The following is a 21,215-nucleotide window of genomic DNA, read 5'->3' on the forward strand; positions in this document are numbered from 1 at the left end:
GAAAAGCGTTCAGGTTCTATTCTTTTCAAGCAGGTGATGAGAACAGAAGAATAATGGCACGAAGTATCTCGTCTTAGCTACTTTTTGGACTCCCGTGGAGTCATTGGGTCATCGGTAGTTATTTTAGCAAGCTTTAATACCTGAGTTAAAGAAAGGAGTTTCTCTTCAAAGGCCGCAGTCGAGAATTTAACCCACGAGCTCGTTCTCAACAGTGCAATGCCTCAGCCACCTGTTGCGGCTTGGACAGGTGATGAATAACGGTCATGGTTCACATGTTATTTATTGGTTCCACAATTAATCTTTGCATAGTGTTTTAGAAGATATCATAAAGAATACTTACTAAACATCTCCCGCTATCCTCTCTTTTTCTATGAATGTATCCCACGCTCGCCAGTCTTTCGTCTGTCAATAACTCTGCATGTTTGGTGCAAGAACAGCGGCCAGGAAGGCGGTCTATGTTGAGTATTTGGTGGTCTATATTGAGTTTTTAAGCGTCGTTGTAATAGACTGAAGGTCTGTGTACGCGATCCTACACTCGACGTCAAGCACGGCTGTCGACTTTTATAAATGGGTGCTGATTGCGAGTGCTTTCTGAAAGCCGGGACATGCATACGTACTGACCCTGAAATACTCCACGCAAGCGCATGTGTCGGAGTCGACCGGCGAAAACCGAATGAAGAATTTTGCATAAATAGTAATGTTTTCGGGACAATTACACCTGAACGTAATGCCGGACTTGGCAGTAAGGCCTTTTTAGCTACGTGCGGCAACTCACAGCACGTCCTTTCCCAGGAGCAGGATGGCCGGTGGATAACCGTTGATGTAGGTGAGAGCACCGACCACCACGACACTCACGACCAGGATGCTGGTCGAGATAATGACCCCCAGCTTCACATTCCTGGAAGGCAACGACACACGACATGTGATTTGGCAGCGATCCGACAAGAAAAGTAATGCAGCTGTGAAACGACATATCATGCGTTCTTTCATTTGAATGGTTATACATGATAGGATGTTTACAAAAACGGCGCTTGCAATCTTCATATTTTTTTCTTTACATCAAGTGCAAAGAATAAATGGCAAAAACATGTGGATGCTTCTATTACGATACAAAATTTCAGTGTGCGCCGTGATAAATTGGCCACGCATGAATGCGGAAGTAGCGAACGGGAACACACTTTTCAGAAAGGGCTGTCTTCTTTTCAGCTCTCGGTTTGCTTAACGCAGTATTTTAGGGCTTGTTCTCTAGATGCCTCCTCTTAAAAATCTACTGATGGTCTCGTGCTCGACTAGAGAATATTTGACAGTAAGAGCACACTGAGGACCCACCTGCCCATGAGTATGGATGTCGCAAGCACCACGGGGAAGATTTGCAGGTCGGCGCTGATGTACCAATAGTGAGGCTGGCACTGAAAAGTTAGGAGCACAATGAAAAAAAAACCTTAGCCCGCTGCTAAAATAACAAACATTTGAATGAGCATGTAATAATTGCAACGTCATGTGTTCTTTACTATGTGTTCTTTACTATTGTTGCCACAAAGTAAGTGCCAACAATGAGAGAAAGAGAGAGCAGCGTACCGACTCCTCGTAGGAGTAGAAGTTATGTATGTTGAGAAGCACGGACCACCAGGAACGGTGGCAGTTGCCGATGGCCCGTGCCACCTTCTCGTTCCAGATGGGGCCCGACGCCAGCTCTGGCAGCAGGAACAGCACCGTCATGCACACTGCCGCCACCGGGACCAGCCTGCGAGTGCGCAGTTTTATGTCGCACAAATGCAGACATTTTTCAAGGTTGGAAGCGCAATTCTCACAAGCGGCAGGTCGCAAGCGACGCTGTCAACACGCGGGAGGATACGAATCTGCGGCTACCGTTCTGTGAAGGTTGTAGAATGTACGGGACAACTGCCAGTAATGCAGAGGACACTGGGTCTCCTAACTGTGCTGCGCATGGGGTGTCGGAGGGGTGTCGGTAAACTCAACCGAGTCGAGAAATTTTGGGCTCTGGTAATGGAAAACGAGCCATACTGCACGGCCTAGGAGACCACCTGATGGTCTGCACATTTTCATGAAGGCTTTATGAAACCTATTTATTTCATGCGCAAAAATTTATATACAATGAAGTAGACAGAAGGCGCCATATTTATTTGGAAGATCTTCTACCATCACTAAAGTAGGCATAAAACTGCGCTTTTGCCTCTCTCGTAAAAATTCCAAGTAAAAGCTATTTACCAATGGACTACCACTTTTATCATCATACATAGGCGGATTCGTTATCCCTGTTTGCTTAACTGCTTTTTCTGTGTTTTTTCAGCCACATTTATGTCGTTCCCGTAAACAGAGTCTCTACTTGACCTACCTCCAATAACGCGCCAGCAGTTTCCCGAGAAAGTCGACCACGGGTGTTGTCTTGACGGGTTTCTTGCACTGGTTGAAAGTGAGGAGGAAGCCGCTGAAAAGCGATGCGTAGGGTCAATTCTCTGTCAGAACTTACAGCTTACAATCAATTCTTTAACTGTTTCGCCAAGGCACTTGTTAAACCAAAAAATGATTCCAGAGTAACCGTTCTCGTCGTCGAGAGTAGGTTTAAGCGTGAAATGCATTGCAAGAAAGGCTAAGAACATTATACGTTAGCTGCCCCCCGAAGACGTTGGCTTCCAGACCAACATACTTGTTAAGCCAAAAATGATTCCAGAGTAACCGGTGTCGTCGTCGAGAGCAGGTTCAAGCATGAAATGCATTGCAAGAAAGGCTTAGCATATTCTATGTCAACTCCCCCCCAAAGACGTTGGCTTCCAGAGCGGCGCACGTTTCTCTGCTAGTGGAGGGAAGGGGGCCTCACGCGCTAAGCAGCAGCGGTGTTGGCTCGAGACTAATGCGGTAGCATTCATTTAAACCCCCACGCAACGATAGATTGAAGGCACAGGCAGTTTAGCGGCGCTAAGCGTTATTAGGGGGTTTTGAACAGGGGTCCCTATGCTTTGGGGGCCCACAAGAAGGTTGGGCGTCGAAGTGCGCATGCGCAGAACGCAAGGCGTTAACGTTAACGTTGGGTTAACGTTTCTGAGAACGCTAATTTGCAGAAATAGCGTTCGCCCCATCGCCACTTTACGTTCGGTCAACATGGCGGCGCTCGTCGATGTGGGACCTCTCGCTTCATCACCGATTCGTCGTGTCCGCTGCTACGTGTCTTACGTTCACGGCAAACGAAAGCCGCATGAAGCTTCCGTGCTTTCGTGTTTAGAGAGCTGCGAGACTGAGCTAGTACGCGTCGTTTGACGTCAGAAATCACGGGACGTTCAAACCACTGATTTCCGCAAACAGGCTTGCGATCTTGGCCGAAAAAGGAGTCACAAAGAATTGGCATCCCGGAACCATACTTTTCTTATTTATGTAGTAATTTTTATTCGCTGGGATGTGAACGAAACTGAAAATAACTGCATTTGCGGGCGGGTTCCACCCGAGATGGCGCTGCACGTGGCAAACAATCCAAGGAAGTGCGAAAAGCATTTCTTGTTTATAGCGTTTGTGTCAATTATCTTATGCGAATTCAATGATGCAGAAAAGTGACCAAATATGTGAAACAAAAACATTTTCATTTGTGAATTTTTATATTTTTAGCATTATTTCCTTGGGCGCAATGATGTGCATGCAGCCAATAAACCCCAGCCTAGCGCCACTGCGTAGGGGAAATCCTGGCCTATTCTAAAGGTCAGCGGTGTACGCGTCCGTACTGCTGGGGCGCGCTATTTCTTTGGGGACCCCAATCCTTGGGGACCTCCATTCTAAAACTCGCTATTGTGCTGCAAACACGTCGCATCTCTTCATTGTTTCGCCCCAAGCTTGGGCGCACAAAAGGACAGCTTTTAAATTTGAGTCACTTCTACGCCGGCGGTCGCCGCTGTATGAGCGATGTGGAGGGGGTATCACAGTAGCACACGCAGCGTTGCGTGCTGCCGCTGTTAAGCAGAGGATCTCGCTGTCATACAGTCTTCGAAGGCTTGCACAGCGCGACCACCTGGTTACCATTCGGACGGAAAGTTTCGGATTGCTCGCCTTCGTGTTAGGCGGGTTCGGCTCCATGTTCAAACTCAGGTTTGGTGTCATGTTTGCTACGGTTTCCGGACGATGTTCGCCAGAGTTAACCCATAATTGCAACTAGATTCATTTCAGCTTAAATCTGTGGACTTGACACGACGACATCCAAGAATAAAATTAAGGAAACACCGCTTTTAATCGAACACCTCTAGTTCTCTCAGCGGTTCCACCGCATCCACTCTACGCACATGCTCAATAGTATTACAGGAGCAATAAATCTTAGCCAAACCTGAGCGCTCCGCGAAATGTGCAGCTCGGCGCCTCCCTTTCCGGTGCATTTGTCCACCCTGCATGGTGCAACGTATATTCAGTATCTCTCTCCGTCCTCTGAGTGTTTCGTTATTCGCGAGACGATACCAGTGCGTTGCGCTAGCGCTTATGTAGTGCTCTACAGCGCACAATCCTGCCATTTTAAGCTGCATGCCAGTCATGCTATCCATATTAGGTGTTGAAGTCCTTACGTTTTCGCCTGAACCGATGCTGCACCGCCACTGATTCCAATACGTTCGAAGCACTACCACTTTAAAACAGCGACAGACAAGCACTAGCTATCATTTTTGCTGCTCACAGCTATGTGCGATGCTATTTCGTCGACGACAGGGAGGGAGAGGCCGGTGGCCGCTATATAATAAGCATGAAATGCTTGGAGTTCTCATTCTCGACAAACACAGGCGAAATTCGTCCTAACCCGAAGTCGAAGTCTTCCAATACACTCCGAACTATTCCGTGGGGGTGCTAGGAAGTGGACAAATAGCTTTTATTACATTCAAAGTCACAAGTGGGATTGGAAGCAGCGTCAGCGCAGAGCATATTCGTTTGTCGATATTTAGACCACTCAGCCGTCACCCTATACACATGCATAACATGTTATAAAAGGTCATCTCTAGAGCTGCGTTTTGTAAATCATCGTATCCGTCATCTCATTTGTTCGTTCTACGCCTCCTACTTTCTGTTGCCAGGCCGCCACCGTGGCCACGCAATTCAGCTGGTTGAGTCAGATGATGGAAAGGGTCGCCTGTGTGGCCAACCACGGACAGCTCTATGCAGCCGTAGACGAAGGTGAGAAAGTGGCCAAACGGGTCGTAAGGCCGACGAAGAGCAGGCAAGAGCTAGTGCGCGTCAAACAGCGAAAGTAAAGAGGGGCGCTAAGCGTCCTGTCTAGCACAAAAATAGAAGCGGCTGAAAGCGGCGGCACATCAAGCACCAAAAGTGGCAAAGGAAGATAAGAACTTCTTATATATTTTTCAATGCCAGTCAGATACCGTTGACCAGAGCGGCCAGAGCCATCTCCTATCCTCTTTTCCTGCTCTCCCTCGTCGGCTAGGTTTCGCGCCTGCTCCACGGCTGTAGGGGAGAGCACTCTCTTGATGACGCCCTACGACGGAACGTGGCAGAAGTGAGGCAGCTGCAAGCGGCCGCAGGCAACTTCAGAGACCGGTACAATCAGCCGATCCTAGAGTCACGCCAGTCCTAGTCACTGCACCTGGATAGCGCCGCGTCGTGGCAACTAACTGAACTGAGGCGTTAGAAAAGCTCCCATGGCAGACGATGCTGCTGGCATTGAAAACATATAGGAGGCGCTGGTTCAGGTATGAAAAGCGGCTTACCGCGAAAGCAGCCAAAGAGACCATGCACGCTACTTTAAAGGACAGGAGCGGGCGAAGACCAGGGTACCTTAGGCAGCCAGGAAACCTCTCGGATTCCCGTGTGTGACAACCTCTCCTCTATGAGCCGTCCGAACATGCGTTGCGCCTTTCCAGCAATGCATTTCATCCTTACACCAACTACCGACGACGAGATATATCACTAATTATTTTGGTAGTGGGATACTGAGGTATTGCCTTGAGTAAGTACAATAAAAAAAAACAAGATTACATATCGAGATGCCGAACGTGTTTTGAAGAGCTATAAAATTAATTTTATACCGGTGCATACGCGCTCCCCAGTTCGAATTTCTTTTAATCGTGCTTTTACCTAAGGTGGTACGAAAAAGACGTTAAAGCCGTCTTTTTGCGTCTTTTTGCTGCCACCGAAGTAAGAGTGTAATGAAAAGAAATGCGAACAGCGGAGCGCCCAGGCTCCGCTCTGTTCGCATTTCTTTCCATCGCCCCTGCACGTTGCACAGTAAGCTGTTTGAGACATTGTTCGACCGTTCAGTCGTGGTGCACAGTTTTTAACCGCTTATGGAATCCACAGATAGAGAACACTTCTTAGCGATTTGATTGCTGCTGGCATAACTAATGCGCACGACACGTAGTAAGACACACGTGATTTTAGTCACGTTTTCAGTACGAAGGCGAAACTATTGCTTCATGCTGCTTATTGAGCCAACATGACAATCTGAACGAAGCCTGTCGCTTTCATTGCAATAGATTTCAACCCAAATAAAGTTTTTACAGCGACGTCACGAAATGCGTGATCTGTCACGCTGAGGCGGCAGTAAACGCGAAGGGTCAGATTTCACTGCAGGTGGTTGTCAAGCAAAACAAAAATATATAAACTTGCATGAAACGTAGTGAACGTGGTCTTGAGAGGTTGGAGTCCGATTTATAGAAGGAGATCCATGATGTATGGCAAATTCTTTGTCGTTCGTTTACACCTACTTTCTACTGATGTAATCACTTGTCGATTCCATTTAGTACAAAACGAGGAGCGACAAGCTACGAAGATAGCATGTACTGCAGCACCCTGAGATAAAATATCTTTATGACGTTTTGATATTAAACTGACAGTTCGTCATAAGCCTTATCCACCTGGTCGCAAAATTTGTCATCGCGGTAAATATATCGCGAAATTCAGTAACTCTGGGAAAATGCCGCATCACGCAGGCTCACAAGAAATGTGTTTCAACGTGTAAGGTGTGTGATGTCAATGATGGCTACTCGTCGGTGCATGTTAATGTGGCCTTTTGCGTAACGCGACGAAGAAATCTGGCTGCAATAGCTCAGTTAAGAACAAATTGAAATGAGCATTTATATCCTGAGCTTAACAACAAAAATGAGCCAAGTTAGCCAGCGATAATTCTTAATACATCTGTACGCGCAAAGATAATCTTATTATCATTTTTTGGAAGTGGCTACTCAAATTCTACGTACATGAGACCACACTCACGCACTTTATAAAGCGTATCTATAAATAATCAATTCAAGACCATTTCCGGTTCTCTAAAGTTTGGCCCCCAAAAAACCTATTTGTAGAGTTGTTTAGACGTAGTTCTCGTAATTGACTGCACCGAATAACCTGCGCAGTTCAGCTCCTGCAAGCGTCTCATAAAGGCTTTGTATCTCTTACCTCAGGAAGAAGAAGGAATCGACGCAGAGGAAGGAGTTAATCACAGGCTGAAAGAGCACGTTTCCAGCCATTATCAGAATGTTGTTTCCTGAACCTGCGTATACCACAGACAAAGCAAAAGCGCCACTTGTCTTTATGTGCTGGTATCGCAACAAGTAATTGTGTAAAATCGGTTAGAATTGGGAGAACATGCATTTCTTTGTAATGGTACAGCCAGCTTCTGCGGGAGTGATTTGATTCTGTTCCAAAAGCTTATAGAAATGATTTTACGCATCACATATGCTCCAAATTTATGTTCAGTTTTCAGTTCAACTTATTTTCCTTTCTTCAAAAGTTGTGGCCCGTTTGGGGGCAAAAAACGCTTCACAACTGGATGAGGCCTGGAAACAACAAGGTAGCAGGCGATAACATATGTAGAATAATAAAACAAAAAAACATGCACATACTCAGCGTGCATAAGAAAAACAAGGTTAGCGACAAAACCGATAATAACAAAACCAAGAACTCAGGAAATTCTACATGTTTTGCAGCAAGAATCAATCATAATTTGAAAACGAATGTATATTTATTGCCATAGACGCGATAATCTGTTATTATTCGGCATAAAGAATAAAAGGCGCAGAAATAGGATGCGTGAATAAACTGATTTTTCGACAATAAACTAATATTAAATGTTTCAAACAAGATGGAGCAATAAACTCAGGTAATCTCGTAAACCTACATGGCACAGTAGTATGTAATTAATGAAAAGCTTGCAGCTATGCGCATAACAATAACTCAAGTAATTACTTCAGTGTAGCTTCGTTATGTGTTTACTTTTATTGAGAATGACTAGAAGCTTAGGCTGTGGTGATTTTAATTTATAATCACTGCGGAAATGGGCTATTAACCATGTATCTATGTAACCCCGGTATACTTTATTTCTGCGTTCTAAGCAAGCTGACGATGCTAGAAATTGTCTGAAAAATTCGTTGCTAGTTAAGATAACCGTATCACGTAGAACACGTAAGCACGTTTTAAGCTAACTGTATTGCATTAATAGAGATATTCTCTTGTCGAGGTTAAATATTGCATGTTTGCTACGTTACAAAGAATTTTTTCTCTATTATCTGTATAAGTTTGATATTTCTCAGTCCCGTGGTTAGCCAAACTAAGGACAACACTTGACCTACGAGGCAAACAACGCGCAGTATATCCGTAGTTTGGTTTTTGCTAGTAAAACTAAACTACAACGCAATGAAAGCGTTCTAGTTACTGTCACCTTTTCGGTGAGTTTACCAGGTATTCACCTTTTGATGCCCAGGCATCGGAAAAATTCTGAAAACCTGCTGCTGCAAACTAGAACGGCATTTCCACACCCATTTTACTCATGCATAAAAATATGGGCACTTGGCCATCAAATGCAATTGCAGAGTAACTCAAGACACAACTATTGTTTTCAGACCGCAACAGTAGCAGTCATCTGGTCGCATTGAGTGGCTTCCGGCTGCAGACATGCCCTGTAAAGCACGGTTTTAGGTGCTGCTAATGCGGTTACATAATGGTTTAGAAGTAAAATGAGCAGCCTTTTTCTCAACCACCAAAGTTCCGCCTTTAGCTTTGTCCATGATGCTCACTCCTATGGGTAGTCAAAGAAAAAAAAAAGTTTGTTGATAGTACTTTCAAGGGGGCTAGTCGTTTATCCATATTAGAGCAGGACTGCACTAACTTTGGGAAGATGGCAAGTTGCTTAAAGGCAGTGCTAATAAATACCATACTGATGTCATTGAAATACAGGTTTTGATGCAAGGACCATCGTGTTTATCACGACACCTTCGCGATAATAAGGCCAATAGCTACAAGCTTAAATCCCAGCTTGAATTTTCTGGAATTGTTTCGTACTAATATAGGCAAAGAATTGCGTCATCATCGCACTTCTGGTGTGAGGTTATGCCCTTTGTTTAACCGATGAAAAAGTAAGTGTAACTTGCAGTTGCCATATTAGTAGTCATATAATGTCGCTAATATAAGAGCTATTATGTTGTGTTTTAGTTTTCTTTCACAGCAAGCAAGTGCTCATTGAACGAAATCAGCGGTTGCTGGCTACTAAAGGAAGGGCGACGTCGTACGGTACGTGGTCTGCTCGGCGAAGGCGTAGGTGTGTCCGACGACGATCCAGAAGACGTTGAACGTGCGGATGCCATGAACAGCTTGCAGGTTCCTGTTGTGGCGGTCCTCGGGCGTCTTCACCATCAAAAGCTTCTCGGTGGCCCTGAGGAGGGACATGTCCACCAGCGACTGCACCATCGGCTCTGCAACAGAGTACGGTACGTGTCATGTGCTTAAGTCTCTCTCCTCTCCCTGCCTTTTAAGTTCTCACTTTTGCATGCCATATACGAGACGGCAGTTAACATAGAATTAAATGCCCTCCGCCGGGGGCCAACAAGTCAAATAAAGTGTTTTGTTCGCCTCCGTTTAGAAGCGGCTGAAACAAAAAATCCAGAGAGAAGGTTCCATTAAGAGTTGGTTCGTGGCAAAAATCTTGAGTGAAGTCTGGTGCGTGGCTGGCCTGCGCGGCGGCATGCAAACCATCCATGTGTTTCTTCGCAGCACGTGCACAGAACAGCAGATATGTTTGCTTCACCAGTCCACAAGTCTTCCCGTGTTGATAACAATGGTAATAACAAAAAGGCCGTTATTCCTCTCCCTCGTTTAGCACACTGCGCGCGTTGGTTAAGACTATATTTGGCCTACTCAAAAGTTCGCGCTTTGTATGCTTAGAATAAATGAGCAGCTGCAGTGACCATCACAACAACCGGCAGTTCGCACGCATGAAACGGCACCTCAAAGACATTACGTATTAGTGGTGGTCGTATACTGTGCAAATAAGTCTCAGCGGATCATTGATAATTTGCACAATTACTTAATCAGCGCGCACTTGAGAGGACGATGTTCATCTGAAGAACAAGTGCATTCGAGAGAGCCGCCAAATATTCTGTGACCACAAAAATAGGAACAACATATACTAGCGTAGATGCAAACAGACACAAAGTATCAACCCAGCAAAATGAACAGCGAGAAAACGCAAAGAAAGGAGCGCAGGTTTCACAATCCTGATCTTATTTTATACAGAGAGCAACTTCTGGGAATTAGCAGACTCACTTTTCATGTAGGCGTGGCATCTCCAGTTCTCATAGAGCCTGTAAATTATGTCGACCACAGTGGCTGCCAGGATTATCACGACGAAGAAGCCAACAATGGCGCTGCGTGTAGGGATAGAGTGGGGGCATGGAAGAAGACACAGGTGTTAGCTGGTTCACCAGTTCACACGAGAAAAACATTTTCCTTTTCTGCTCTTTAAACTTCGGTTAGGATTTCAGGACAACAGAAAAGGTAGTGTTTCTTTCACATAAGGTTTCATAGCGCAAAAAAAAAGGCAGTATCAAGACAGAACACAAGCGCTAACTTCCACTGAACGCGTTATTGGCGCCTATATGGTTTATGAAAGTACAATAAAGAGCAGGGAGGATCACATGAAGAGTTATCAGGCTGACGGTGTGAAATCAGACATCTCGAAAGCAAAAGCAAAACTAAAACAATTTCCTCCAAAATTGCTCTGATTGTACCTTCATAAAACCGCTAGCGTTCAGTGGAAATCAGCGCCTGTGTTCTGTCTTGTCTGTGCTGTTTTCCACTATGGCACCTCATGTGAATTACCCACTAGCCCGAACAATCACCCTTCTAAGTTTCTTTCACTGACATGCTGGAGTGGAAGACCAGCTCGCCTTAGTTAGCCAGGCGCAAGGCTTGCTGAGTGCTTGGTTTATGCTCTTAAAACAAAAATGATCTCTCTCTCTTTTAAACTGTGCCAGTGCAGAAACAAGTGGGCAAGTTCGCGGTCCTAGTTTATTTCAAGCTGTTTGTAGCTCCTGGGGCACACCGCAAGCAGACGCTAGACCACGCTGTCCAAGTGCAAGGTAGAGTTCTGAATCATCGAAAGCCAAAACTGGTCATACTGGATGTATTTCTTTAAAATACAAAAAGATTACAGCCTACTTTTTTTTTCATTTTTTACTACTCGTTGCTCACTTCACTAGCAACCGATCTGCTTAAGTTGCTAAATGAGTGAACTCAGTGCTTCAGGTTGCTAATGCAAATGATTTTAGTTTTAGACACGGTTTAGTGGAAGTTAATTCCTGCCTGAAATAACACAAATATGAAACCACACAGCTCAGTGCATGTGGGAAGTCAATTTATTCACTGCTGTATGTCTTACAAAAGCATGTAACGAACGATCACTTTCAATAGAGACTTTTATCATAGCACAGACGCACTACCGTAGGCGTAAAACTGTTTACCAGACGCCGGCTGCGCACGCGCAGTGACTCCACCTGGTCCTGCCCCTGCCACTGCATGTATGTAGGAGGCGTCCGGCAATCTGGTACACGTCTACGCTAATACGCTACCGCTATTGTAAAATTCCAATAGCTCACGATATTTACCAAAAAAACTTTTCATTTGCAATTTCTACACACCGCAGTCCTCGTTAAAGTTGCCATGATAGCCTATTTACGCACATACCGTGCTTATTGCATTTACCCCCAACACGATAAATTAAAGTTCCCCGAAGTTTGAGCTGATTTTTTGTGGTAGATATTTTTAAAACGATTTTTTTCATTTCTTTTGCTAACTGCTTCCTGGTCTGGCAACCCCTGATCACTGACGTCAGAAGGGCATACCTGCCCCCCGTCGTCTCCTGCACGCTTTTGGCTGCGTTCAGGCGCTTGCATGCACGCCGTGGACGGCCGTCGCTCGAAAAGTTTTATTTTTAGCTTAGCGAAATAAAATGTATTTATCCTGCTTTATTTTGGGAAGCCTTCAGCTTATTACGCGAGTTTAGTGATCCTTGGGAGAGCGGACTTGCTCGTGGCGCCCGTTTTTTTTTTTATTGTTGAGGAAGCAGAAATCGATGCACCCCTGCTTTATCCCTTACTCATACAAGCATGTACTTTGTTTGTTATGAATGTGGTCTCTTTTGTGCAGTCAAGTGCTCCCGTGTGTGAAAAGCGGTACATGCCGAACATGCCTTCGCCTGTGTGCTCCGCGAAAAGCGTGGAGTTCTTGCCCTTTATTCGTAGGCTCGATAAATAAACTAAAATTATCACAAGGTGGCACTAGAGTAAGCTTGCGGCACGACAGGAGCAGAGAAAGGTGCCGAATGCGACGGCTTTCACGCTACATGTGTGTTTGTGTAAGTCAAAAATACATTCCTTTCGGCTCGTAGAACCCATTTGCTGATCTAATCCGCTAGCAAAACTCAACGCGATTCGAATGTTTCACTGCCTTCAGTGACGAATAGCTGCCCCCGCCTAAATAAGTGCTTCATTTGGGATTTACTATGCGTGCGCAAACTCCGCCAGGAATGCGACGATTACAAATGCAGCTTGTTTACAGTTGTTTACATAGCTGTACACAAACAGTACTGCTTGTTTGCTTAGCATGAAACGCAAGGTGAGCTCTCCTTATCTTCAATATTATCTACTCTTGCTGAGAAATAGTAGTTTTACCCGCTTTACACTATGATAAGACTGCAATAAGCGCCGATGGTGATGGTGCTATCGTGTGCATGGGAAACACTTCGCATAGGACCGGCGCTTCCCGCTAATTGTATCTGCTTCCTTCGATGTCACCAATACTGGATTTTAAGTCACTTTACCTACAAATACGTTTGAACGCAACTTGCACTAATGGAAACAGCCAAATTTGTTGCCCACAGTCTACGCCGACGACTGCTGCCGGCTGCCTTCAGCACATGCTCTGTAGGCCCGGTCACATCGGCACTTCTCCCTTATTGTATGCGCGTCCTGTGATGTAGAGAGTCGTTGCTCTGAGCTCACTGTAGCCAAAACTACACTCGATGGCTATTTGCATAAGCTAAATTTTGTGGATTCGCTCTCCGCAATCGCCGAAGCCGCGCGGACTGGCTCCTTCCAAAAGGGGCTGGTGGTCTGCCGTCGACCGAAATTTTAGAATCTGGCAAAAGTTCACCGCTGATTGCTGTTAGAGTGTTAGATATGAAATATAGCCGCTGGTTTCAATTGGGATAAGGTACACACAAGCGCAGCCTTTCAGGCCGTCGCCACACCGGGCGTGAAGCTTTCGTACGGCCGCACAGGCCCAGGCGACAGCGGCGAGCGACGAGCGGCTGCGTCGGACGGTGTTTTTTTGCGTATGGCGCCTGTCTCGCCGTTCGGTTCTATGCGCAACCGCTGATTGAAGGCACATCTTCGCTGGTGCACGCTCGTTGCGTGTATCACTGTGGCTAGCATGAGGTCGAAAAAGTTTTTAAATTTTTAAGCATACAGAATGTCATACACTATAGCCGCCCACCACACACTTCTGGTTCCCAATAAGCTCCCTTTTCTCCGATACGTGGTCGTTGGTCGTACTGGCGTCATCGTCGGTCTAGCGTAAAAAGGCCGGTGCGTCAGCGACGACATCTGCATACCGACCAGCCCACTGACCGTGGATCGGCGTCGCATCGGCCTAGTGTGACCGGCCTCTGCCTACAGCGAAGAAAATCTACGTTACTACGCGCCAGTCACTCATATACGAGGGACAACTGCTACTTCGATCGCCCGCGAAAGTGCAGGGGACCAGAGATCTCGCTGTGCGCATTTCAGTAACGACAGCAGACGATGTTGCTCTGTGAATGCCCTTGTGACGCCACGTGAGCATGGCGGTCACTTCCGGTGAGAGGAGTTTCCCGGTCTCCATTTCGATCGAATTTTTTGGAATATACAGCGCGTCCAGGGCATCCATATTTTGTAAATTTAATCATAGGCTCTTGTCTGTCTTAGTTGCTGAAGTACAAAACTGCAATAGGAAGAAGGACCATGACATGGCTCCTTTACCCTCCGTGAGCTGTGAGCGTTTACAAAAGTTAGTAAACAAATGCTAAAATTTCGAATGAAAACTAAGCCCAGTTACATAATCTCCTGCATTGCAGGTCGTATTTTACTAAAGGAATGAAAATAATAACGTAGTCTTAGCATCGTAAGTTTTACGTAGTGGCGGCAAAATGTTTGTAAGAGACCACGCCTGTGGATTTGAAGAACTGCAAACAGAGGCACATACGTCGAAAGAAAAAGCAGAACGCATCCGCTTACATTGCGGCTACCTGGTCTTTGTTCATCGTGTGGTTGTCTTGTCGGACTTGGCAGTTGAGTACCGTGGCGTTGAGATGGAGATATGTCTTTACTGTGAAAAAAAAGACGTCGGGTGAGGAACGCAAGCGCTAATTCAATTTAATATTTATCGCGCTCACGAGCTGACAGCGTTTCTTGTGTTCCAAAATCACAAAGTGTCTGCCTAAACTCTGAAGGAGCTAGACACCGCAGGGGACACGGGACAGAGAAAGAAGACGACACAGGGCGGTCCCGTGTCCCGTGTCCCCTGCGGTGTCTAGCTCCTTCATGTCTCACCAACTGGCCTACACATCTACCCTCCTAAGTTAAATGCCTAAACTCTTTTATACAGGCAGCCTTCGATAACTTCAGCAATCGCTGAATAGCGTTGGAATTTTGACAACATATCGTTATTCATAGACCATTCGAGTGTTGGAGTACAATGCCAGAGACCGTATTTCGCAGAAAAGAAAAATGGCGTTTGCTACTTTAACATACTTGGACTTCGATATTTTGGACTGTCCATATTTGAGCCTTTACTTATTTTACGGGCTGCCGCATGCAAACTTTAAAATTGAAGCTTGTCACTAATCATCAATACATTCGTTCTTCCACACGGACCTCCCCATACGGCTCTGAATAAATGAACTCTAAAATAAGACAGCAGGGAAATGCGGTAGACTGGAGCGGAGCGCGTATTCATGAAAGCTCCCCAGATCTTCGCCCCCCTCAAACAATGTGGAGGGGGGGGGGGGGTAGTAGGCGTGCAAAATATACAGAGATCGCTGTCATCTCCGCCTCCTGTCTTTGACTTAACATTTCCGCCTCCCCAAAGCAGCGCCCCTACCAAGCCCCTCTGGATTATGTTAGCATGTGGTATGCACCCTTTGTCAAAAGTCCAAGAGATTTGCTTCTGGCCCATGCTGAGTAGCTCGCTATGCGTCGCCAGCGGTGCAAATATCTAGAAGGCGACAGCCACTCTTGTCCTCACCTCTCCGAAAGTTAACACTTCCGCGGATGCTACAAGAGCACCGCTACAAGTTTAGTAGAAAACTCTCTGGGCTCTTTGATCCTGAGTAAGTGGCGACAGCAGTCGAGCAGCCAGAAGATTGGTGAAGTCACTTTAAGGAAACTGTTTACTAATCAGCTAATCGACTGTTTACTAGCCCTCAGAAAAACTGAAATCGACGGTGGCGATAGCGGCCAGTGCGCTGGGCGGTAGTCGAAGATCACACGGAATGACCGCTTTAGTGGGCGTTCAGTTTAAACAGAGCAGTCAACTTTTGAGATAAGAATCATCAAGCAACTACGGTCACCTCGAACGCCATGGAAACAGTTGCGCATGGTTACATCAATTCCAGAGAAGCCTGGTTCCCTCTCGTGTAAAAATCTGTTAAGGCCACCGGTCATAAGGAAAAAGCCTAACCAAACAACGTTTCGTGGCATTACCTGCAAGCCCGCCTTCCACTCTCTTGATTCAACATCGTCCTAATTGTTGAAAAGAAACCCAAAGACACCCAAAACAAACTCTGCACATGCAAATTCCAGCGTCCCTCAGCGCGCGTAGTAGGTTTTCAGGCCCACGACATGGACCACTTCAGGGTTTGCGCACCGTCGCTCCTCGGGAACAACTTCACAGTCCACAGAAATTAGTTCAGCGAGGACTAGCGTAAACATCGTCAGTTTTTTTTTTTTATGTCTTCCCTTTTCACCTCTTCTCTAACACACTCCATCGCGGTACGGTGCAGGTGTCCACACACTGTAAGACTGCTACCGTGTCTTGCCCTTCTTCTACGAAAAACCATTCCACAGACCGTTCGTCTCAGTAGCCTCGGCAGAGCGAGGACGATCGAGTCTATAGCGCACATGCGCATACTCGTCTCCCGTTTCGCCGCAAATGACTGCTGTAACACCGCCGTGCTACATGCAGTTCTTTAGCCCCCCTGTGACATCATGAGTGCGTAATTTCCGCTTTGCCTGTCCTTGGAAAATGGTCCTGAACTCAGTGTTGACCGCACAATACGATGCCTACGCGAAACCAACCTGCCATGCTGCGCCATCCCGTGTGAGGCGTTCGAAACTTGGCGGTTCCATGCGCGCCACCACTGCTGACGGCCTGCGATAAACAGCTCTCGCTGTGAAACCAGTCCCCACCGCGCCCCATAAAACACGCTCAACGGCCACAACGGCAGCATCGGGCGGGGCCGGATGGTAGGCAGCGGGGGTAGCGAGGCGGAAAACTCTAAATTAATAAGTATAAGGACAATAATTGAAAGCACGGCCTCTATACTTCTTAAAAATCTTACCTGACTGCCTCAATAAAGTCAGATAATTAACATAATTAACCGAGAATTTTAACTTTAAATTTATTAAGGTCGGTGGAAAAAAATTCATTAATGACCTGCTTTGGCGCATCGACGGTGCAGCGCAAGGTTGCTCAGAAATGAAACGAGCAGCGCAAGGATTTAGCTGAACTACTCTCTTCAGCCCAACTCTTCCCTCTACTGTCGGCCCAATTGTTTTCACACCTACTCCTCGCCCACTGTCATAGAAGGTATCCCGGTAGGTGCAAGTTCAGAAAGGTTTACCAAGTATTTCCATTAATTATTAATCACTACTTAGTACAAACTGATACCAAACCACGGGCTCTGTGCATGAGCAGAGCGTCTGCGGCTGCCATGCCGACTGTAGGCTAACCGCCGGTATTAGGCATGCAGAGACCTCGAGACAACTTCTCAGTTTGGTCACATTGTGTCTGATAACGACGAGTTTTGCCTTCCGTCGGTGTTCCCACCGCATGTTCTATGACACAAGCTCCGAAAGCCTGCTCTCAAAGAAATTATGGCGATACATCTTCCTTTGCGAAACCGAAACTAGTGGACAAGCCTGCTCAAGGACACTTGATTTTTATGAGAATTTTGCTAACAATGTCGTGGCAAATATAGATATATTCTTGTTGACCACACGACCATCGCCACTTTGAGTTTCAGTTCCCAGGAACGACGTTTATCGTACGTCTGCAATGAAGAACTACCGCCATTATCTGCTCCCATGGTATACAGCGCAGTGAATCTCGTAATGGAATCGGTTTTTTTTAAGTACCCTACAATCAATACCACTCACGTGTCCATAGTATGCCTAAATTTGAAGGCAAGTTATGCCAAAAGTTTGATCAACAGAGTATGTAAGTAATCAAATTTCGCACCGCCATTGCACGCACCAAGGGAAAAATAGGGTATAGCGCTATTTGCTTCCCTATCAAATACTTTAGAGAGAATTACCAGGAAAAGCGAAACGGCGCTGTTTACCGAAACCACATGCGAAACACACACTTACTGTAAAATTTCTGTGCACTCTATAAAGCAATTATGTAAGAAAAAAAATCCTTACTTGGGCTGATGAGTTTTTGCACATCTTCTTCTGTGCAATGACTAGGAAGGCAAAGGCCCAGACGGATGAAGGTGTGGTACAGGGTGTAGGACTTGCGAGCCAGGTATTTGACAACCTATTAAATGATTTTGACATCAGTCACTCACCTGCTTCATTTAAGGAATGCAAGCATCCGCAAGATGTTGAAGGCGAATTCAAACAAGACAAAAGCACTTTTGTCCCTTTTAGAGAGTGAACACCCACGAAAGGTTTGCTCGGAAAGTTAAGCTGTTGGCGATACGTGCTGCACATGTCTTGTGCCCATGGGATGCATTATCAAGTCAATCAGGCAATGGCATGTGGGCGAGACTCAAGAAGGAGAGAATAGATAGAACGACGACATAGAAAAACTAATTGAAAACCTATATGTCTTGTACTATTTAATCAAAAAAGTGGCGTTCAGTACGGTCCTTTCATGTAACATGTCTTTCTTCCAAGAGGGAAAGGGGGCGACCGCCCCTCCTCTCCTACCTATTACATCTAGCCACGTCCGTTAGGTAAGAAGGTTACTTCTACATGAATACGTTGGCGAAAAAAGAATGTTTGCGCCAGGAGTCTTTTCAAGCTTGTTTTCGGCGAGTAACAGGAGTGAAAAGATGACAGCACACACGCTGCCGTATACTGCGTGCCGACGACAAAAGTAGACGCTGCTGATATGATGAGGCAACATGCTGGGTTTGTCGAGCCAGTGAACTGCGCAACGCATACTAGCAAACAGCACACAAATACCGCCGCTTTCTTGAAAGAAAGGTATCTGGCGTGGTTCTATCGCCCTCTAAAACACTTTGGGTCACATCTTTACTACCGCCATAAGAATTTTGTTCATTAGGTGCGTTCAGGAGAAAACCAAATCATCTGCTGATGACCCCCAATTAACCCTCATCGCGCAAGCTGCGGACACCTTATCCCTGAAAACTTCGTATTCTCATGCCGCCCCCTGCTTACACCTTCCTTCTCTTGGAATCCATTCCGTTACCCTAAGGGACCATCCGTTATCTGCTCTTCGCATTGCATACTTTGCCCAAGTCCATTTCTTCTCCATGACTTTAGCTAGGTTATCATTAGCTCGCGTTTCTTTCTTGCCCGTGCACACATCCTGGAACAAATGTCCAGAAGGGCTAGTAATGAGACTTACACTGAGTCCTTCGCCTTATTATTCAGCATGTGCCGAATGCGCTTTTAGATTTATTTATATTACTTACGGTGGGCTACACGTCTCTCAATAATTAGGGATCCTAACAGCAATAGTTAAAAAAAGTTGACTATTCAATATTAGTTGACTAGCCTGCTAGTTAGCACGCGTTAGCTCTATTCTGATCTACTCCACCGCTGGCAATGCTATCCCGAAAAAAGGGCTCTTCTAACTCAAAAAGCCTGTTTTTAAAAATTGCGCAGTCTTAGGTGTAACGTCCTGTACTTTTGTCTGTTCACCTTTCCTTCTTTTTAATCAAGGAAGACTAACAGCAAGACTGGTGGCGATCACCGTACAGCAGCATAACCAAACGTAAGCGCGTGTGTTTTATCAGACTTTTTTTTATGAAACCCAGTGCGCTTATGCATACTCGTGAGTTTACGTTAATTTATTAGACGCGCAAAGGATCGCTAGCGTTCCATACCAGATGTATCAATCTTGCCGCACGCAAGCGAGAAAAACGTGCTTCCACTCACGCTCGTGTCGGGAAATCCCTCAGGATTCACGATAACGGCTCCGTGTCTAATGACATCAGGCTTCACAGGCAGCGGGAACCGGATGGCCACGCCGCAGTACTGGCCGCGGAAGTCCTCCAGCCGGGCGTCGAAGCGGTTCGGGAAGCTCAGGTCCAGACAGGTGTCGTAGTCGCCGAGATCGGTCACTGTGCCCTCCAGGATGCCGGCAGGGAGCTTGCTCGACGAGTCCAGCACTGAGGGTATGGACAGAGCCCACCAAAGAACTCAGTTCTGCTGATATGGAGAGGTTGTAATTTATCGCTTTTGGAACTGCAAGCAAGGTGTCAATGGCCTATACCCAACAGTGTAGCCGCTAATTGTGCGTTCCGAATTTGCACCGTAAATGAGTGTTGCGGACTCAAACCTCGGACGTGAGAACAGCAGTCGGCAAAAATATAACACCGCATGCGCCCTCCTTCCAAAACAACGGGATGACCAAAAAAAGCGCTAAAAATTCGACATCGAATATATCGGCCAAACGGCACCAACCAGCTGTAGTGTCAGTGGGTTCATGCAAGTATGCCAGTTGGTCAAAAGTGGAAGCACAAGAGTGGTGCGTGCGAACGACGGGCAGCGTTGAAAGCGAGACGGCACGCTGTCGGTGTTCAACCAATGGCAGCTATCTGAGGAGTTTGACTGCCAGTCGCATGGCATGGCTTGCCGGCCCTGCCGGTCACGTGGTTGGTGTCTTCCAATCGGTTCTCCAACTTCAATGATAGCATCGTCACAGCATCCGTACAGCTTTTTCAAGGGTCGGAGACGCGGTGGCGAACCTATCGCCATGTGCCATGAATGCACATGTCGTAATTAGTAATATTGCGCCACTAAAGCACTTCGTTAGCAGAAACTATTTGGGAGAGAAGCACATGACCACACTGGAAAGCTTGTAAAACACTCTTTAGGATCTGCATGAAGGAGACGTGCATGATGAGCCTTTTCATGAAATAAACGTCACTTCTGCCTGAGCCCCGCCGCGGTCGCTCAGTGGTTACGGCACTCGGCTGCTGGCCCCAAGGACGCGGGTTCGATCCCGGCCGCATTTTTAGGCAAGGCCTAAAAATCTAATGAAACACGCGGTACTGACATCAAAGTGCACTGACGCTCGACCTCGGATAATTCAGGTGACATTCTACATATATGTGGCGCTTTTAGGAGACGCATTTTTGCGACCACCTCGGAATTACCAATACCCGGACGCCGGCGCAGCTTACTTTTGACTGCCCCTTTCAAGTTTTAGAATAGTTTCAAATGTGCGGCAAGCTATTTGCCACTCTATGTGTGTAAAAAAAAGTAGTTCTGTATATGTCATTTCTAGCCATTTTGAGCTTGTACACACGGTTAGAGAAGTTTCATATTTCCCGGTACTCCACAGACATGCTCCCTGTGAACCATGGCAAGGGGAGACAGCTGGACACATGAGTCGACCAGCTTAGAATCATCGTCGCCGTTACCCGAGTTGTCTTTTACCACGTACTGCTAAAAAGTGTATTTTGAGAAGAGCTCTTTTTAGCGCCCACAAAGGCGACA

General features: G+C 46.2%; 1 protein-coding gene across 2 annotated transcripts in view; it reads right to left on the reverse strand.

Annotated features, from left to right (window-relative positions):
• Window positions 1-21,215, reverse strand: part of LOC149357530 (nose resistant to fluoxetine protein 6-like) — a 56,729-nt gene that overhangs the window by 6,190 nt on the left and 29,324 nt on the right. The window contains exons 2-12 of one of the 2 annotated variants that reach the window (XM_089584797.1): window positions 19,650-19,882; window positions 17,943-18,057; window positions 14,535-14,625; window positions 10,528-10,628; window positions 9,495-9,677; window positions 7,387-7,480; window positions 4,325-4,382; window positions 2,357-2,424; window positions 1,579-1,744; window positions 1,330-1,409; window positions 776-898 (exon numbers count right to left, since the gene is read on the reverse strand). In XM_089584797.1, coding sequence (XP_089440923.1) covers window positions 776-898; window positions 1,330-1,409; window positions 1,579-1,744; window positions 2,357-2,424; window positions 4,325-4,382; window positions 7,387-7,480; window positions 9,495-9,677; window positions 10,528-10,628; window positions 14,535-14,625; window positions 17,943-18,057; window positions 19,650-19,882 — 1,312 coding nt within the window. Of the gene's footprint in view, window positions 1-775; window positions 899-1,329; window positions 1,410-1,578; window positions 1,745-2,356; window positions 2,450-4,324; window positions 4,383-7,386; window positions 7,481-9,494; window positions 9,678-10,527; window positions 10,629-14,534; window positions 14,626-17,942; window positions 18,058-19,649; window positions 19,883-21,215 lie in introns of both variants that reach the window. The other variant, XM_089584798.1, reaches the window with a different exon arrangement.

The sequence above is a fragment of the Amblyomma mixtum genome, chromosome 3 (genome assembly GCF_055824585.1).
Source record: "Amblyomma mixtum isolate Tamu chromosome 3, ASM5582458v1, whole genome shotgun sequence".
NCBI lineage: Eukaryota > Metazoa > Arthropoda > Arachnida > Ixodida > Ixodidae > Amblyomma > Amblyomma mixtum.